Source organism: Gekko japonicus, unplaced genomic scaffold (assembly GCF_001447785.1).
Source record: "Gekko japonicus isolate JY-2015 unplaced genomic scaffold, Gekko_japonicus_V1.1 scaffold28, whole genome shotgun sequence".
Classification (NCBI taxonomy): domain Eukaryota; kingdom Metazoa; phylum Chordata; class Lepidosauria; order Squamata; family Gekkonidae; genus Gekko; species Gekko japonicus.
Genome location: NW_015177010.1, coordinates 777,201 through 795,283, shown reverse-complemented (window position 1 = coordinate 795,283; position 18,083 = coordinate 777,201). Strand labels below are relative to the sequence as shown.

General features: G+C 43.9%; 1 protein-coding gene across 1 annotated transcript in view; it reads left to right on the top strand.

Annotated features, from left to right (window-relative positions):
* BTBD11 (BTB (POZ) domain containing 11) overlaps positions 1-18,083 on the top strand; it is a 371,102-nt gene that overhangs the window by 234,006 nt on the left and 119,013 nt on the right. The window contains 1 exon segment of the mRNA XM_015427577.1: positions 6,742-6,891. Within this exon segment, the coding sequence (XP_015283063.1) occupies positions 6,742-6,891 (150 nt within the window).

Genomic DNA, 18,083 nt, shown 5'->3' with positions numbered 1-18,083 from the left:
CTGTTACCTTCCCACCGAAGTGGTACCTATTTATCTACTTGCAATTTCTTGCTTTCGAACTGCTAGGTTGGCAGGAGCTGGAACTAGAGACGGGAGCTCACCCTGTCTTGCGGCACCCGGGTCTCGAACCGCTGAACTACTGACCTTCCACAGCCTGCAGTTCAGCGTCTTAACCACTTGAGCCACCGCAGCTCCACATAATATAATATAATATACTGGATGGAAAAAAGCTAAACATTTGACCTTCATTGTTTGTGTGAATGGCCTGGAAATATGATCTCCTCAGTTAGTGATAGAAATGGCTGAACTTTCCCTAGGTGTCCTGGGTGAGAGTTTTGGAGCACCACAATGCAACTAATGATGTCATCAGAAGCACCACAAATTTCTAGGTGTCTCCCCCCCTAGCACCTGGTGGTGCTAGTAGGCAACTAGGAAGAGGGGGGTTTCTTTCTTTCTTTCTCTCTTTCACGGACACCATATATCCAGTTTACGTGAGGGAGAAAAGGAGGTGGCAAAGAAGGTTGGAGGGAGATACCAAGAATCCCCCCCCCTTGCCTGCTGTTACCACCACATAACCCTCCACAAAAAAGGGAGATAAGCTTGGATGAGGTGGATAAGGGGATCGTAGGCAGAACATAGACCTAGCTCAGATTTACCATCTCATCCAGAGAAGAAATTCGGAACTGTGAATTTCCCTCACTTGGAAAGTCTGCTATCTGAGCTCCTAAAGCTAATAATAATAATAATAATAACAATAATAACCATTCCCTTAAAGTTCACATTGCAACTTAAACCACCAATGTCACCCAAATTCCAATTTCATACAGCATTATTCATACAGCATTATTCCAAAACAAAGGAGTGTGGATTTTGGAAGCATCTCTACTGGGAGAGCCAGTTTGGTGTAGTGGTTAAGTGTGTGGACTCGGTTCTCTCAGAGCTGTTCTCTCAAGAGTAGTTCTCTCAGAGCTCTCTCATTCCCACCTACCTCACAGGGTGTCTGTCGTGGGGAGAGGAAGGGAAAGGAGATTGTAAATCACTTTGAAACTCCAAGTGAAGGGTGGGGTATAAATCCAGTCTCTTCTTCTCTCTTCTTCTACTTACCTCATCTTCTTAACAAAACCTCTCTGGCCCACCTTAGTTTTTTCCTGATATTGCCTCATAAATATCCATAATGTTCTGTTCTTCAAGGTTAACGATGTCTAATATTTATTGAAATGTCAAGAACAGAACATACTTCCTATTATTTGTAGCTTCAGTGTTACGTTGAAAGGCTGATAACAGTATTGATGTTTCTTTTGGCATCTTAGCATCACAGAAAATTCCTATTGTAGTAGCAATAACTATGTCAACAGCTTATTTGCAATTAATAGCAGTGATATCAGATTCCATTGTGATTCCAATGTACAGAACACTTTGACCTTTTTCTTAGTGACTATTTCTGTCCTTTTGCAGCTCGGTCCTTCTATCAGCCTTCTTTTCTTCTCTTTTTTACTTTAATCTCAGAAAAAAAAATCTTGCATTTATTCCTTTTTCTATGAGTGCACTCATCGACAAGAACCTGTGATTTCGGTAGTAACAAAATTGTCTCCTGAACAATTTGTATGACTGGTTAAAAGTTGTCAAGGGATAGGTTTTGTTACATCCCAGCTCTGTGCAGAACCACTGATCTGCAGATGATTTAGTTGCAATTTTTAATATTTGAGAACAACATTGATAATCTAAGATCAGTTGATTGGTATATCAGTGTACATTATATGTGATTGTGTGAGTGCATTCAGATTATGTTGAATGATTAACAGATTTACGGGTCTCATTCTTTGGTACACTATGGATGTTGTGTACTATTCCCAGCATGTGACTGTTTAAGTTTCCCATTAGGAAACTGTGGGCAGTGGGATGGCAAAACTGCCTAAGCACGTGGAAGAGCTTCACTGATAACTGGAAAGCCCCAGTTGCACATCTGGTTCTGCTCCTTTGGATCCTAGTCATTATGCTTTAGTCCTTGCCTGCTGTTGTATCAAGAAATAAATAAAGTGAGCTCCTAATGGATTTCATTAAAAGCTAATCAGACATATGAAGCTACCTTATTCCAGGTCACACCAATGACCCATTTAGCCCAGTAAGATATGACTGTTTAGGATCTCAAGCAGAGATCTTATTCTGCCTTGCCACTGAGGACCAAGTAGCTGGAGTTGTCAGGGGTAATTGTAAGACTTTGCATATATGTCTGGATATTAGAATAGCCTTCCTTGATCAGATCAAGGGCCCATCATAAAGCATCTTGTTCTGTTTGCCTCCAGAAAGCCCATAAGCAGGGGATAAAGAAACAGTCCTTCTCTTTGCTTGTTCCATCATCTGCTGTGCAGAGGAATACTGCCTCTGAACGCACGCAGAGATTGCTTACAGCAGTCATGGATGATAGCTTTTACAAAGCACATGCTCTATTGGTGAGTCATGGTTTCATTCCTAGAGAGAAGCACAAATTTACCAGGGATTGCTGCAGTTGATCTCTAGCATAATAAACGGACAGATTGAGAGTACATTGACCTTGCAGGTAAATCTCTGGAAGTTACCAATCTAAAAACATGTGTCAAGGCATTTATGTATCAGTATTTTCTGGTGCATTAATGGAATGAAAGGAATAAGGGCCAATTATCTTTGGCTCAGTGGTATAGAACCTGTTTTGGATGAAGAAGCTCTCTGGTTCAGTCTCCAGTATCTCCAATTAAAAGGGTCAGGTGCAGTGAGAGACCTCAACTTGAGACTCTGGAGACCTGCTGCCAGTCAGAATAGAGAGGGGTTAGGTCTGATTCTGTATAAGGCAGTTCATCTGTTACAGTTTATTTTTAAGAATATCTTTACCTGGTCTTCTGGAGAAAATTATTACTTGTTATAGGTGACTAGTGAAAAGGTTCTTTAGACCCTGTATTGGTGATGGAAAGTGCCATCAAGTTGTAGCTGACTTATGGTGATCCTGTACACAACTGGGGCAAGGCAAGAGACAGAGGTTGTTTGCCATTGCTTGCCTCTGCATAGCAACCTTGGTGATCTCCCTTCCAATTACTGACCAGGGTCAACCTTGTTTAGCTTCAGAGATCTGATAATATTGGGCTACCCTGGGCCATCCAGGACAGGGCATGCCCTGGATTACAGTACTATAAAAATGGGATAAACACTGTAAAGGATGATGTGTATTTATTACCCCATGAGTTTCAGTATCGTAAATCCTGTTTGTGGCTGCCCCCATGCCATTACATCAGTGCTAAATTTCTGCCTCATATACATTAAAGCAACAGTGTGGGTGTGTATCTAGATGGTGGATCTCCCGGGAACACAGAACACATTTACATCTTACTGGACGTCATGCTACTTGTAACCAATTTGGTGTAGTGGTTAAGTGTGTGGACTCTAATCTCGGAGAACCAAGTTTGATTCCCCACTCCTCCACTTGCAGCTGCTGGATGACCTTGGGCAAGCCATAGTTCTGTCAGAGGTGTCCTTGAAAAGAGCAGTTTCTGTCAGCCTCACCTACCTCACAGGGTGTCTGTTGTGGGGAGGGGAAGGGAAAGGAGTTTGTAGGCCACTCTGAGACTGCGAATGAAGGGCGGGGTATAAATCCAATCTCCTCCTCCTCCTCCTCCTTTCTGTTCAGGAAAATCCAGGCATTGAATTATTACAATAGTGCAATACCCACAGATGGGTGCATTATCTTACCCCTTGGTATACTGCCTGGAGTTGCATGCGGGGAAAAAAAGTGGGGTATAACTGTGATGTATAAATAAACTAGTGGGGAACTGGGCTCTGAGTGTGCTTTCACAGATATGTACTGCTTTGCTGAGTGGAATGAATGATGCTGCTAGGCAGAAGACTTGCATATGAGGAAGCATCCACTACTGAATAACCGGGCAGGAGAAACAGCGGACACTTTTATTAGCATAATTTCCCTGTGACACCCGAGAACCAATTCTGCAGTTTATAGAGATGTTGTGCAGCAATCTTTGATTCAGAATGACAGGAGGGGGAAATACAGCAGTAACAGCTTGGAAAACAGAAGAAGCCTTTTCCATATTCCGACTAGGGAAGCATACGATTTCTACCTACTTGTCAGATTAAAACAGTGTGACTGAGGCAGAAAAAAATATACAACTCATTAAGGCTGTATTGAAATAGGAAAGACCTTGAACTGATAGCGGGCGTGTACAGCTGCAACTTTTTCAGAATTGTGTGGTAAATTGCTTTTCAATTACAACGGGCGTGCTTCAATCATGTAAGTTTCTAAAGAAAGTGAATGGTTCCCCAAGGTCATGAGAGATGTAGGCTCACATTCTGATCTCTTGTAGAATCATAGAATCACAGAGTTGGAAGGGGCCATACAGACCAATGCAGGATCAGCCTAGAGCATCCCTGACAAGCTTTGATAGTATAAATATAGTACATTTATGTACTTGTCTCACACATGACCTTGCTCTCCTGTGCTTGCGTGTGTAAATGCTTCCCTTATCTAATTCACGCAACCTCTTTCTGTACTTGTTCTAATCTGATCGTTGTTGTTTTTTGGTTCTGTGAACAGACAAAACATTAGATCTGACCAGCTTTTCCATTGATGAAAAAGGGAGGAAAAGATCCTCTGTGACCACAAAAAAGGTTATGCTTGGTATCCTGGGACTTGCGTGGACAAAGGCCATAGGGAATGGCTGCTGTCATAAGAAAGCAAATTGAGCAAGACTGAGTGAAAAAGCTGGCTAGATCCAACCCCATTTCTTTATGGCACTCTTGTGATCCATTAAATCTACTACAGTCCATCAGCTCTGTATTGTTGCCTGTTGGGTGCTTAACAATCTTGTGATTTTGCAATTTAAAATAGGCACTGTGCAGTCCAGCTCTATGGTTTAACAGGATTCATGGGAGATTTATGGGTTACACTTGTAGAGAGTTACCAGGCTCTGCTTTGTGGCAAAATGTATGATCAGCAGCTCCACTCTGACACAGAAAGGCCATATGGGAGCAGTCTTCCTAAGAACATACCACAGCTTGCTTATTTGTATGCCATGAGATACATGAGATAATCTACGTAGCTCATGGGGTGCAGGCCAACATCTAGTTTTTCTGACCAGTTCATGATGGTGCTGTATTTCTGAAAAGGTGGTCAGTTGGGTGTCTTATTAATTTCACACTGACCTAACGAAGAACTAAAATGAATGACTGGACTTGACTTCCCCTTGGAACTAGACAGGGATTGTGTATCTTCAAGAATCCACAATGTGGATCAGTTAAATCTTTATAACTCTTTTTACATTGGATAATCACATGCACAGTTGACTAGGAACACATAATTTGTATATTTATACAAATTTTAAGTATGTTTAGTTAGAGGTTTTGTGGTTGGAGATATTTAGTTTCAGCCTTTACTGTGTTTTTCTATACATAATTATCATTGGCCCCGGTCACACAGGCTAGATAACGTGGTGGTGGTGGGAGGCGTGGCTTTTTGCGCCGGCACACTTTGACCCACCCGAACGCAATCAGATGCGACGGTGGGGAATTGGGGTTTCAGTTAGTCGGCGCGCGTTTCCGGTGCGCTTCAACACAGCGAGGGGAGTGCGCTGGAGTGATCAGATGGAGGAAGTCCATCTGCGGCCCATCACAAGCGTTAGATAGTGGACTTTCTCCGGTACCTTTTAACTCCGAATCTTTGGCTGGACGTGACGGGTTGGCAACGGGTGCGTGACGCTTGCCAGATGTGCCCGTTTGATCACGCCCATAAACTCCGCCCAGCATCCGTGAGTATCCTGCGGCAACTTCTGCGTGTGATCAGAGCGATTGTGTCTTTTCTGCAGTGCATGCTGATAATCACATTTCCCCCCTCATTACTGTTATTGTTGTTGGATGACATTTACAGAGTTGTTTTCTGTGTTGAGTTCACAGAGTAGTACAACACCTATGTTCAGCCATGTTGGCTTGCTTGCATGCAGTGGCGATTTCTTGATAGATAAAACACCGTCAAAAGGGTTATTTGAATACAGGATTACAGGATACAGTGAATTTCTGAAGCGGGCTGACAGAACTTGGATAGTCAGCTATCTTGTATGTGGCTTGTTCAGTGTGGGGTCACTTGTATCTTCAGTGTGGGGTCAGTTGTATCTTCTGAGTCCTCCTCATCAAGATCCCAAATCCTTACCCTCTAGTAAACTGCATGATGATCTCAAAGTGGGGACATTGGCAACTTTACTTTAAGCCCAGTGGTACACTCATTAAAAATATCACAAGTGCAGACAACTTTCTCACAGACAGCAGTATTGGTGTTATCATCAGAGAAAGGTCAGGATTTAATGGTTCAGGAAAAATAAATTGCATGCTGGACAAAGTTGGGATACATTAGCGGAAAGAAAGGTGGGAGGATGAGTGAACTCCTCTTTTTGCCAAATTTCCTTTGCGATGTATGTTTAGGCTTCTCTTTGCTACTGTGAAAATTAGGGCCAGTTCATACAATGCTTTTCTCTGCACTTTTTTTTTTAAAAGATGGTGCATGTAAGAAATTATGTTACACTCATTCTGAATCTTTATAACTCTGGACAGACCCATGTTTGGTTAACCAGTTTCTTAGGAGCACATAGGGAAGAAACAAAATGACAAACTGCCCGTAGAAACTTATTTAAGAAACAAAAAACAAACTTCAGTTGCTGGAGTGTTATACTGAACGGTTCCCTTTCCTTTCCACCCCACCTCTTTTACCTCTAGGTGTTCCATGCCTACCAGAAAGTCTAAATCTTCACAAAGACCAGCAAAGGTCAAACAAGCCAGGGGAAGTCCAGATGTTCAGCCAATCAGAGCTACGGACCATTGAGCAATCTTTACTGGCAACACGGGTGGGAAGTATTGCAGAACTCAGTAAGTACAAACCAATTTTTAACCTTTTCTTCTGCTTGCTTGCCACTTGACACGAATAGAGATTGGGAGGGCTGTGAAAGGAACTTGTACCTGGGGGAAGTCTGCTGGTTTGTAACACAAGACTACAGTTGAGTAATGGTTAACTGTTTTGCAACATAATTAGTTAAAACTGAGTTGACAGAGCCAGATATTTGATGTTTTGTTCTCAGACTGCTAGAATTTTAGAGGCTAACTAGACATTAACCAGCATGCTTTTGAGTTTGGCCAATCCAAATTATACTCTTCCAAAGCTGCTTTTCACTTTAAAAACGGCATAAGTTCATTTGTGTGTGTTTGTATGAAACTTCTAGTATCGTCTCTGAGCCTCCACTCTGCCCTTCAAAATTGTCATATTAATCATGAGTTTTCCTCCACTTATGCTCTAGTGATAAGTCCAGCTGTCTCACTGGTGCACATTCCCCATTGAACCAGGGGGAAGCCTAGTCTCCACCCAGAAAGAACAGCTAGGAGCTATTCTGCGCCACCCCCCCCCCCAATAAGCTGCTTCTCCTCCCTCACCTGAGGTTGGTTTCCCACATATGTTTGCATTGGCATCCTTGTGTCTTGTTAATTTAAAAATACAAAATTAAAAATGATTGCATGCCAAATGAAACAGAAAGCACCTTTGTCCCTCTTCTGTTAAAATAGAAGTAATAAAATGAAAGGGACTGCAGCAGAAGGGAGTATTTGTCTAGTCTTTCACTCAATCCTTTTGCACCTCCTAATTGTCATTGATAGACTTCCAAAGATCCTTTTCATCACTGCACCACCTATTTACTGATGTGCTGATTCTACGTGTCTTAAAATAGGCAAAGGAACTGGCGGATTCCGTCAGAAGTTGCTGTATTCTAAGAAATTGATAATAGCACTGCTGTTCAGTTCAAAATATTCAGGGTACATTTATGGGCTTTGTGGAGGGTTTTTTTTGGGGGGGGGGAGAGAGACTTCAGGCATTATTATGGTGCAGTCCTCGCAGAGTTACACTCTTCTAAATGCATTGAAGTCAATGTGCTCAGAAGGCTGCGACTCTGTGGAGGAGTGCATTGCCAATAAACTAAGCTGGGAAACTGAGCAAGAGGACAGGACAGCAGGGATAGATTTCAAGGAGAGGGAGACAAAGATTGTCAGGGAAAGGGAGGTGGTGGGATCAAGAAGATAAATCCCAATTCATACATGTGTAACATGAACACTATCCCCCTTGAGACTCGCCTATGCCTACTTTACTTCTTTTTAGGCACCAGGCTAAAACACATCTTTTTAACCAGGGATTTAATTAAGGGTTTTATCTTATCTGCTTTTTAATAGTCTGCTTCTCTTTTAGAGAGAGCCAGTTTGGTGTAGTGGTTAAGTGCGCGGACTCTAATCTGGGAGAACCGGGTTTGATTCCCCACTCCTCCACTTGCACCTGCTGATGTGACCTTGGGTCAGTCACAAGCTCTGGCACAGCTGTCCTTGAAAAAGAGCAGTTTGTGCCAGAGCTCTCTCAGCCCCACCCACCTCACAGGGTGTCTGTTGTGGGGAGGGGAAGGGAAAGGAGTTGTAAGCCGCTCTGAGACACCTTTGGGTAGTGAAGGGCGGGGTATAAATCCAATCTCTTCTTCTCTTCTTCTTCTTCTTATGGATAGTTATGCAGCTTATGTCTAATGGCTTGTTTTTTAAAAAAATATACTGATTCTGAACAGGCAGCATAGAAATATTGTAAATAAATAAATGAATGAATGAATAATGTTGAGATGACTTTCCTCTGTCTTCCAAATACTCTGTCCAAGAATTATGAATCCCGTTTTTCTTGTCATTGTTGGTCATTTGGTCGGAAGCCCAGATCATGCAAAGTTCTTTCCTCAGGGGTGGTGGGGGGTAGAGGGATAAACTGCATGGACAAAGTGCATAGACAAGCCTTCATATGCCCAACCTGCTAGGTTCACATCTCCTTTCAGGTGGGAGAAGAAGACTGTGCTTTCCAGGAACCATGTATCCTTGGGACCTGCCTTATAGTGTGTGAGCTTTCCACTCGAAAGGAAAAACATGTAACAGGATAAGAACATAAAAAGAGCCCTGCTGGATCAGACCAATGGTCCATGTAGTCCAGCATCCTGTCTCATATGATGGTCAATCAGTTATTCTGGAGGGCCACCAACAGGGCATAGAGGCTGAGGTTTTCCCTTAGTTTTGCCTCCTGGCTCAGGGATTCAGAGGACTAGTGCCTCTCAATGCAGAAGTTTCCTTTAGTCACCATCGCTAGTCATTGCTGATAGACCTGTCCTCCATGAATCTGCCTAATTTCCTTTTAAAGCTGTACATGCCTGTGACCACCATGATATCCGCTAGCAGCGTTTTTATATTTTAATCACTCATTGGGTGCATTCAGACGGGGCGTTTCAGCCGGCATAAACTGTACCGGTTAGAACCGGTGCAGTTTATGCCAGCTGAAACGTGATCACACTTACCTCCTGTCTGCGGAGCCCATCGCTGTATGAATCTGTCCTCCATGAATCTGCCTAATTTCCTTTTAAAGCTGTACATGCCTGTGACCACCATGATATCCGCTAGCAGCGTTTTTATATTTTAATCACTCATTGGGTGCATTCAGACGGGGCGTTTCAGCCAGCATACACTGTACCGGTTCGAACCGGTACAGTTTATGCCGGCTAAAACGTGATCACACTTACCTCCTGTCGCGGAGCCCATCGCTGTATGCCCGTTCACATGCAGCGGCTGTCGGCGTTTAAAAAAAAAAAAAACTTAGTTTGCACATACGCATAGGCAGCCATCCACAGAATGGCGATCTTCACGCATGCGCAAAACACCCCATCTTACATTTAAATTTTAAAGGTAAGGACTTACCTTTAAAGTTTAAAGACCAAACTGGCCTCCCTGAGGTCTCAAAGTCCTCCAAAACCTTAAACTAAGGACCTTTAAAAAAAACAAAAAACGCCGGGGCGAAGCTTCGCCCAAGCGCATATCGCCGACCTAACAACAAAAAATGGCGGGCAAAAATCGGAAGCCTTGGGCTTCCAAACGGAAGTGGCTCTACAACGTTGGAGAGCGATCAGACGGGAGGTAAAGCAGTTACAACCATTGCACTCAGGATACCACCACTTGGGGACCTAGTGGCAGAATACAACGGTTTAAAGCTCTTTGCAACGGTTAGGGACGGAAGGCAGATGTTCGCCGTGTGAACGCCGGTAAGTACACCGATTCCAATCGGCACCTATACCATTGCAAATGCCCCATCTGAACGCACCCATTGAGTAGAGAAGTATTTCCTTTTGTTCATTCTGAATGTACTGCCCATCAGCTTCTTCGGATGCCCTTGAATTCTAGTATTTTGGGAGAGCGAGAAAAAGTTCTCTCTGGCCACTCTCTCTATCTGATGCATAATTTTATAAACCTTTGTCATGTCCCCCTTTGTTGTCTCTTTTCTAAACTGAAAAGTCCCAGGCTCATCAATCTTTTCTCATAGGAAAGGTGCGCCAACCACTTGGTTGTCACCTTATCTGTTTTTTCCAGCTCAGCAGTGTCCTTTTTGAGATACGGTGACCAGAATGGCACATAGTATTCCAAATGAGGTAGCACCGTAGATCTATACAGGAGTATTACAATAGTGGCTGTTTTATTTTTAATCCAATTAATAATAAACATAGAGTTTGCCCTTTTCACTGCTGCATCACGCTGGGTTGACATTTTCATTGAGATATCCACTTCATTGATCCCTCTTGTTCTCAGCAATTTCTGACCCCATTAGCATACACATAATTTTGGGACTTTTTAATGTCATCTGCAAACTTGGCCATTACACTGCTCACCCCAATTTCGGATCATTTATGAGCAAATTAACAATCCTTGTGGAACCCCACTTCTTATTCCCCTCCATTGATAGTATTGTCCATTTATTCCTACTCTCTAATACGATTTGTTTAACCAACTTTTAATACATAGGAGGACCCATCCTCTTATCCCATGACTTCTAAGCTGAAGAGGCTTTGGTGAGATACCTTGCCAAAAGCCTTTTGAAAGTCCAAGTGTATAATGTCCTAACCTGGATAGCCCGGACAAGCTTGATCTTGTCAGATCTCAAAAGCTAAGCAGGGCCGTCCCTGGTAAGTACTTCGAAGGGAGACCTCCAAGGAATACCAGGGCCAGGATGCAATGGCAGGCAGTAGCAAGCTCTGACACGTCCAATCCCCACTAGGAATCACCAGAAGTCAACCATGACTTCCAGGCATGCACACACACACGTACACGCACACAATACACACAAAAAAGTCCATGCATATGTTTACTGTGTCACTGTAATCAACATGTTTGTTCACTTACCCAAAGGACACCGAAAGGTTGGTGACACAGTACTTCTCTTTACAGAGGCCACACTGATTTTCCCTCAGCAGGCTTTGTTCCTCTGTGTGCCTAATAATTCTGTCTTTGATTACAGTTTCTACTAATTTGCCTGGGACAGACGTTAGGCTAAGGCCTGTAATTTCCTGGTTCCCTTATGGGCCCTTTTAAAAAAATCAGTGTAACATTTGCTACTGTCCAGTCTTCTGGTACAGTGGCTGACTTTAGTGTCATGTTCGATATACTGGTTAGGAGAATGACAGTCTCACATTTGAATTCCCTAAGAACCCTTGGGTGTGTACCTTCAGGACCTGGAGACTTATTGGTTTTTAATTTCCCCTATAGTTCATCTCTCGTCACCTCAGTTTGACGCAGCTCTTCAGACTCCCTTCCTGAAAATAGTGGCTGTGGCCTGGGTATATGTCCCACACCTTCCTCAGTGAACAGAGATGCAAAGAATTCATTGAGGTTTTCTGTCATCCACCTATCTTCCTTTAGTAATCCTTTTATTCCTTGGTCATCCAAAGTCCCAACTACTTCTGTGGCTGGTTTCCTGCTCTGGATGTACTTAAAGAAATGCTTGTTGTTTGTCTTGAGGCTTTTGACAGTCTACTTCTCAAATTCTCTTTTTGGATGCACTTCTTTCCCAGGCCCTGTGCTCCCTTTTGTTCACTCCACTGAGGCAGGCCTTCCACTTTTAAAAAGAAGCCTTGTTGCCAAGCATGGCTTCCTTGACTTTGCGTGTTAACCAATGCTCCCTCTAAGCTGTGGGGTCTTGTAAGCAGAAATTCTACTGGCATTAAAGTTGTGAGTGAGCGATTTGGCTACTGCATAAATTAGTTTGCTCTGGAGCCATCCTTTCCGAGCTAATATAAAAATGTGTGAGCCGGAGGCTAAAAAAACCGTGAGCTAGCTCACACTAACTCAGCTCGGAGGGAACATAAAGTAGTAGGGCTGGAGTGATGCTGCCATTCAGAGTGGATGGTACTGGGCTGGGTAGTTAAAGTGCCCCAGTGTCATAACATTATCTGCTTTAGTCATTTCATTTAATTCCCTCTCCATCTTGAGATAAGCCTCTAAGTTTGATCAGGGGGACAACAGTACACCCCACATCCCTTAGGACCCAAAATCGCCAGCCCTATCCTTTCTTTCGGTGTGTTTATTCCCCTAATGTTTTCTAACTTATTGGATTCTTTGGCCTATTTGATATACAATACAACACCTACCCCCCCCCCAACAACTCCCTGCTTATTCTATCTGTAGAGCTTATATCCAGGGGGATAAGCTCTACAGGCGGAACAAGCAGGGAGTTGTTGGGGGTATCCCATTGATTTTCCCCATTCCACCATGCTTCTGAAACACCTGCTATATCTAAATTGTCATATAACACCAAGCATTCCAGTTCCCCCATCTTGGCTTGGAGGCTTCTAGCATTTTGCATGCACCTACAATGCATTTCCTTCTCCAGCAGCCCTCACCTCCCTGGGTCCTTTTGCCTCTGCAAATGGCCCTCTTTGGTCATCCTACTCTTGCTCCTGAGTTCTATTATACTTCTACCAATATTACCCTGAGTGTTTACACTACCATCCCTTTGGATTCGGTTGTTCCAAACTGGAGGTTCCCCAGTTTCTGTTGGCTTTCTTCTTTGGATCCTTCCCACCCTCAAATATGAAATATACAGTTTTCCTTCACTCAAACATCTGTCAGCATGTGTTAGCAATATAACCATGGATTTTCTCTCTCCATCCCCTTCAGTTTCCTGTTTCTTCCCTTTGCTTTTCTTCCATAAAGGTATTCTTTGGTTTCTGTTTGATTTACTTTGTAGCAGCCCATGTTGGGGAGATTGGGCAATCCCTTGGAGATGCTACAGCAATGAAAGGAAAGGCTTCCATTCAAGTGGAAACAAGGAAGTTATTGTATATGCTGGTGCAGTTCTTTCATTTATTCCCAGTCTGACAGCCGAGCAAATGATGAAATAGTGTGGATTTCTTTGCTTTCTACTTGCAACGTAGGTTATAAGTATTCTTATATCTGTGTACGTATCTCTCTATATAATAATTCTGTTTTGGTCATGGACTCTCCTGAACATTCCACACACTCCCAAATTAGTTGGCTCCCTGATCTGTTACGCAGAAGCTGTCCCTATCCATTGGCTGCGTTGCCTGAGTCTCGCCTCCATTATTCTAAACAGTTTGCTGTTCCTCTCCCCCCAATAGCCAATCGGAACACAGAGGTCATTTGCATATGCGGCCTGATTGGCCTTTGCCTCTAAGATTCTAAACAGTTTGCTGTTGCTGTTCAGAGTAATTGAATGTGTCCTGAGGTAAAATACATATCCTAATTTTCCCTTGAACGGTCACTGGAGTTGCCAAAATACATATCCCAATCTTCCCTTAAACGATCACTGGAGTTGCCAGTCTCCCTGTGGGGCCTGGAGATCTCCCAGAAATCACCATGTTCCCCAGCCACAGCACATCATTTCCCCTTCAGAAAATTTTCCAGCTATTACAATGGCTGCTTTGGGCAGTGGACTCTATGGCATTATACCCTGTTGAGGTCCCTCCACACCCCAAACCCTGCCCTCTCCAGGCTCTGCCCCTCAAATCTACAGGTCTGGCCCTCCCCTTAGTATTGCCAGCCTCCAGGCAGCACCTGAAGATCTCCAAGATCAGTTCTCCTGGAGAAAATGGCTGCTTTGGGAAATGGACTCCATGGCATTATACCCTGCTGAGGTCCCTCTGCACCCCAAACCCTGCCCTCCCCAGACTCTACCCCTCAAATCTACAGGTATTTCCCAAGCCAGAGTTGACAACCCTGTAACTGGCTATGGAACCGCTTTCCAGACCCTTGGAACCCAGAAGACATGGCATAGGAGGAGGTGCTTTTCTACCTTAGCTGCCACTGCATAACCCCAAATCAATGTAAGTCAGGGGTGGAGGGAACCATACCTGTTACCATGAGGCTGTCCTCCCATACTACCCACTTGGGGCATCAAAATGACTTGAGACAGCCCTGCCTTATAGCTAAGCAGAAGGAAATAAACATGGCTTGCCTCCCTCTATTTTCCCCTTCCCTCTGCCGCCCCACCACAGCCGGGACACTCACCTGGAGCTTCCTTCTAGAGCTCGTTATATTTCTTCCCACAATGGGCCTTACTTCTAGTATAAATATATACCTGTAGCTGATCATACACTTTGCAAAACAAGTTCCAGGCTTTGGTATTCTCCCTTGTTGGTGGAGAATGTCCAACCAGATATTAACTAATCAAAACCCAAACTGAGTACTCCCTGTTCTTTAACATTAGGTATTATTATTCATCCAAACTGATCAGTTAATGACCATTGATAAGTATCTGGAAACAATTTGTATCTAGCTCTTATTTTTGTACTCTGCTTTCTGTTTTTCATAGTTTCATGAGATGATGGAAGCAGAGGGATAAGGAGAAGTGGGGTATATGATCTAAAAGACAGAAATGTTAGCCAAGGTACTTTCTGGTTAAGGATCTCTGATGAAGACTTTGTCAGAAGTGGATTAAAAAAGATTATTGACTTTGCAAAATGATTATTTACTTGACAAAGTTTAAGTATGATTGCTTTTTAAAAATAGATTTACTTATATCTTTCTTCCTTATATTTTGTTTGGCTTCTTTCAGTTTTAGTGGGTTATAAGTCTATCCCCCCCCTTTCCCCTCACCTGTGTGTTCCATTCTTCTGTCCTGTCCCCAGGGGTCTTGTTGTAGAAAAAGAGCTGCCGGAGCTCATTAGCATAACTCATTAGCATAACTTATTTGCATATGCCACGCCCCCTGACATCACCGGAAGTGACAGAAGGCCACACCCCCTGACATCACCGGAAGTGTGTCAGAAGGCCCGGCTACTTACCCTCCTGCTTCATCCTCATTCCCAAACGGAATGAGGATCGAAGCAGAGGGCGGGGTAAAGAAGGGGGCGGGGCTTCACCACGTGACCGCCCCGCCCCCTAGAGGTTCTCTTCCGGAGCTCCGTACCTGAGAGCTCCCCCCCGACTAGAGCCCTGCCTGTCCCCATCCCTTGTGTTAGGATCCCAAGAAAAACTCACTCTTACGCCAAGTCATACTCCCCAGTGTTTGCTGTGCAAATAAGAATTTCAGTTGTCCATGAAACAGGAATGCTTTCTCCTATCTGACTGAAATTTGTCAAAAAAAGAACCATTGGATGAGGGGCAGAATTCTTTAGAATGTTATCTTAGTTCAGGCTTGTCTTTTAAGAGCCAGATCAAGAAAGAGCCAGTACAACAAAGTCCATTTGCATAACTGAAGCTATACAACTTAGCAGCGCAGTCCTAAACAGTTATAGTGGAGTTACTCCACAGTTAATAGTGGAGTAACTTTGTTTAGGAATGCACTGTTAAAGGACTGATTATTAAAATGTTGATCAATAATCCATAAAGCTTCTGCAGCCCGAACACTGATTGGTGGTAGTCCTTTACTAAGAAGTAGCTCACAGAAGATCTCACGATAAATAATAAATATGTATAGGAGCACATTGTAGAGGAAGAAGAAGAATTGGTTTTTACACCTCACATTTCTCTGCCCTAAGGAGTTTCAAAGCAGCTTACAAAGGCCTTCCCTTCCTATTCCCACAACAGGCACCTGTGAAGCAGGTGGGGCTGAGAGAGTCCTGAGAGAATTGTGACTGGCCCAAGGTCACTCAGCAGGGTTCATATGGAGGCGTGGGGAATCAAACCTGATTTTCCAGATTAGAGTATGTCATTCTTAACAACTACAACACGCTGGCTCTCTATCCTAAGCACCCAATGACCCAATGAAAGTGACTGTCCTAAGCACCCAATGAAGTTCATAAGTTTGAGCAGGGATTTGAACCTGGTCTCCCCCAGTTCTTGGCCTGACCCTGTAACCATTACCCCCACACTAAGAAGCCCTTTCATCCCGTAAAAATCTTTTCATGTCAGTATCCTTCTTGGTGGTAGAAAGTGCCATCAAATCACAGCTGATTTATAGCAACCCAGTAGTAGAGTTTTCAAGGCAAGAGACGTTCAGAGGTAGTTTGCTATTTCTTGGTTCTGTACCATGACCCTGGACTTCCTTGGTGGTCTCCCATCCAAATACTAACCAGGGCCAACCCTCCTTAGCTTCTGAGATCTGATGAGATCAGGCTTGCCTATGCTATGGAGGTCAGGGCAATGTAACCTTAAAAGCAGAACAAAGTTCAAAGTTATACCTTGAATAACACTTTTGTTGGTCTTAAAGGTGCCAGTGGACTCAAACTTTGTTCTGCTGCTTCAGACCAACATGGCTACCCACCTGAATCTATCTTATCTTAAAAGATTCAATTACTGCTCTGATGAGTCAGTCAGTATTCAACCCCCAGTTTTTAGATCCTGAAGATTTTTTTTTTAGCTAGCAATACTGGAATAGAGGAAAAGAGAATTCACCTTTGGCTAACCTAAGGCTATTTGTATAAATGGAAAATCAGAACTCTTTTCCCCCCCATTTTGTTAGCAGACTTGGTCTTTAAACCGAATGACTATTGTTATGAGGATGTTGCTGGGGCCCCTTTTCTGAAGGGCCACCGTTCTCTTCCTTTTGAGGCTTCCTTATACTGAATCAGACCCGTGGTCCATCAAGGTCAGTCTTGTCTACTGAGACTGGCAGTGGTTCTCCAGAGTCTCAGGCAGAGGTCTTTCACATCACCTACTACCTGATCCTTTTAACTGGAGATGCCGGGGATCGAACCTGGGACTTTCTGCATGCCAGGCAGATGCTCTTCCACTGAGCCACAGCCCCTCCATATATGTTTGCTAGGCAACTAGACCACATGCTTTCCAGAATCTCACTCACATTTCTTTTGTCTTCCTCCCACAGCTGCTGTTCTCTTTTATATTCTGTGAATTCTGGAGGTCCTACTTTGCTTCTGTCTGCTTTTGGGTATTTTCTTACTTTGTACACAAGTTATCAACTCACATAAGCAAGATGTTAAACCTGGATTTAGAAACCAAGGTGCTTGTCTGAGGATGAATGGCAGTTTCTACCATCTTCCCTGATAGGCAGTTTTCATGTCCATTTAGGGCTATGTCCAAAGTAATGTTTCTCAGAATATGAACATCACTTTTTTAAAAGTGCCCATAGTAAAGCATTACATTTAGCTGTAGAATCTACCGTATTTTTCGGACCATAAGACGCACTTTTTCTTCAAAAAAAAGTGATGGAAAAAGAGTGTGCGTCTTATGAACCGAATGTGGGACATGCCCATGGCAAAAGTTAAGAGTATTGCAAGCGTCCAGCCAGCAGGGCTCTCTCTCCTTCCCACGCTCAGCCAGCCAGCCATTTGTGAGTCGCAGGGCTTGTGCATCCCCCCCCGTCGCTTCTCCCCCTCCCCCAGCAGCCTGGCCGCCTTTGCAGGAGTCGCCCCGTCGAAGGAGCCTGGAAGCAGGAAGACGGCTTGGGGCGGAGGGAGGCGGGGGGCGTGATGAGACGAGCGTTCCCTCTAAGCGGTGGAGTCCTCCAGTGAGCAAAAATCCTACTTTGTGAACTGCTGGCATGGAAGTTGTGAGCGGGTGATTGGGCTGCTGGCTGCATAAATCAAGTTTGCTCTTCTGGAGCCCTTCCCCAGCCAAGACAAAAATGTGTGAGTCGCAGGGCTTGTGTGCGTTCCCTCTAAGCGGTGGAGTCCTCCAGTGAGCAAAAATCCTACTTTGTGAACTGCTGGCATGGAAGTTGTGAGCGGGTGATTGGGCTGCTGGCTGCATAAATCAAGTTTGCTCTTCTGGAGCCCTTCCCCAGCCAAGACAAAAATGTGTGAGTCGCAGGGCTTGTGCAT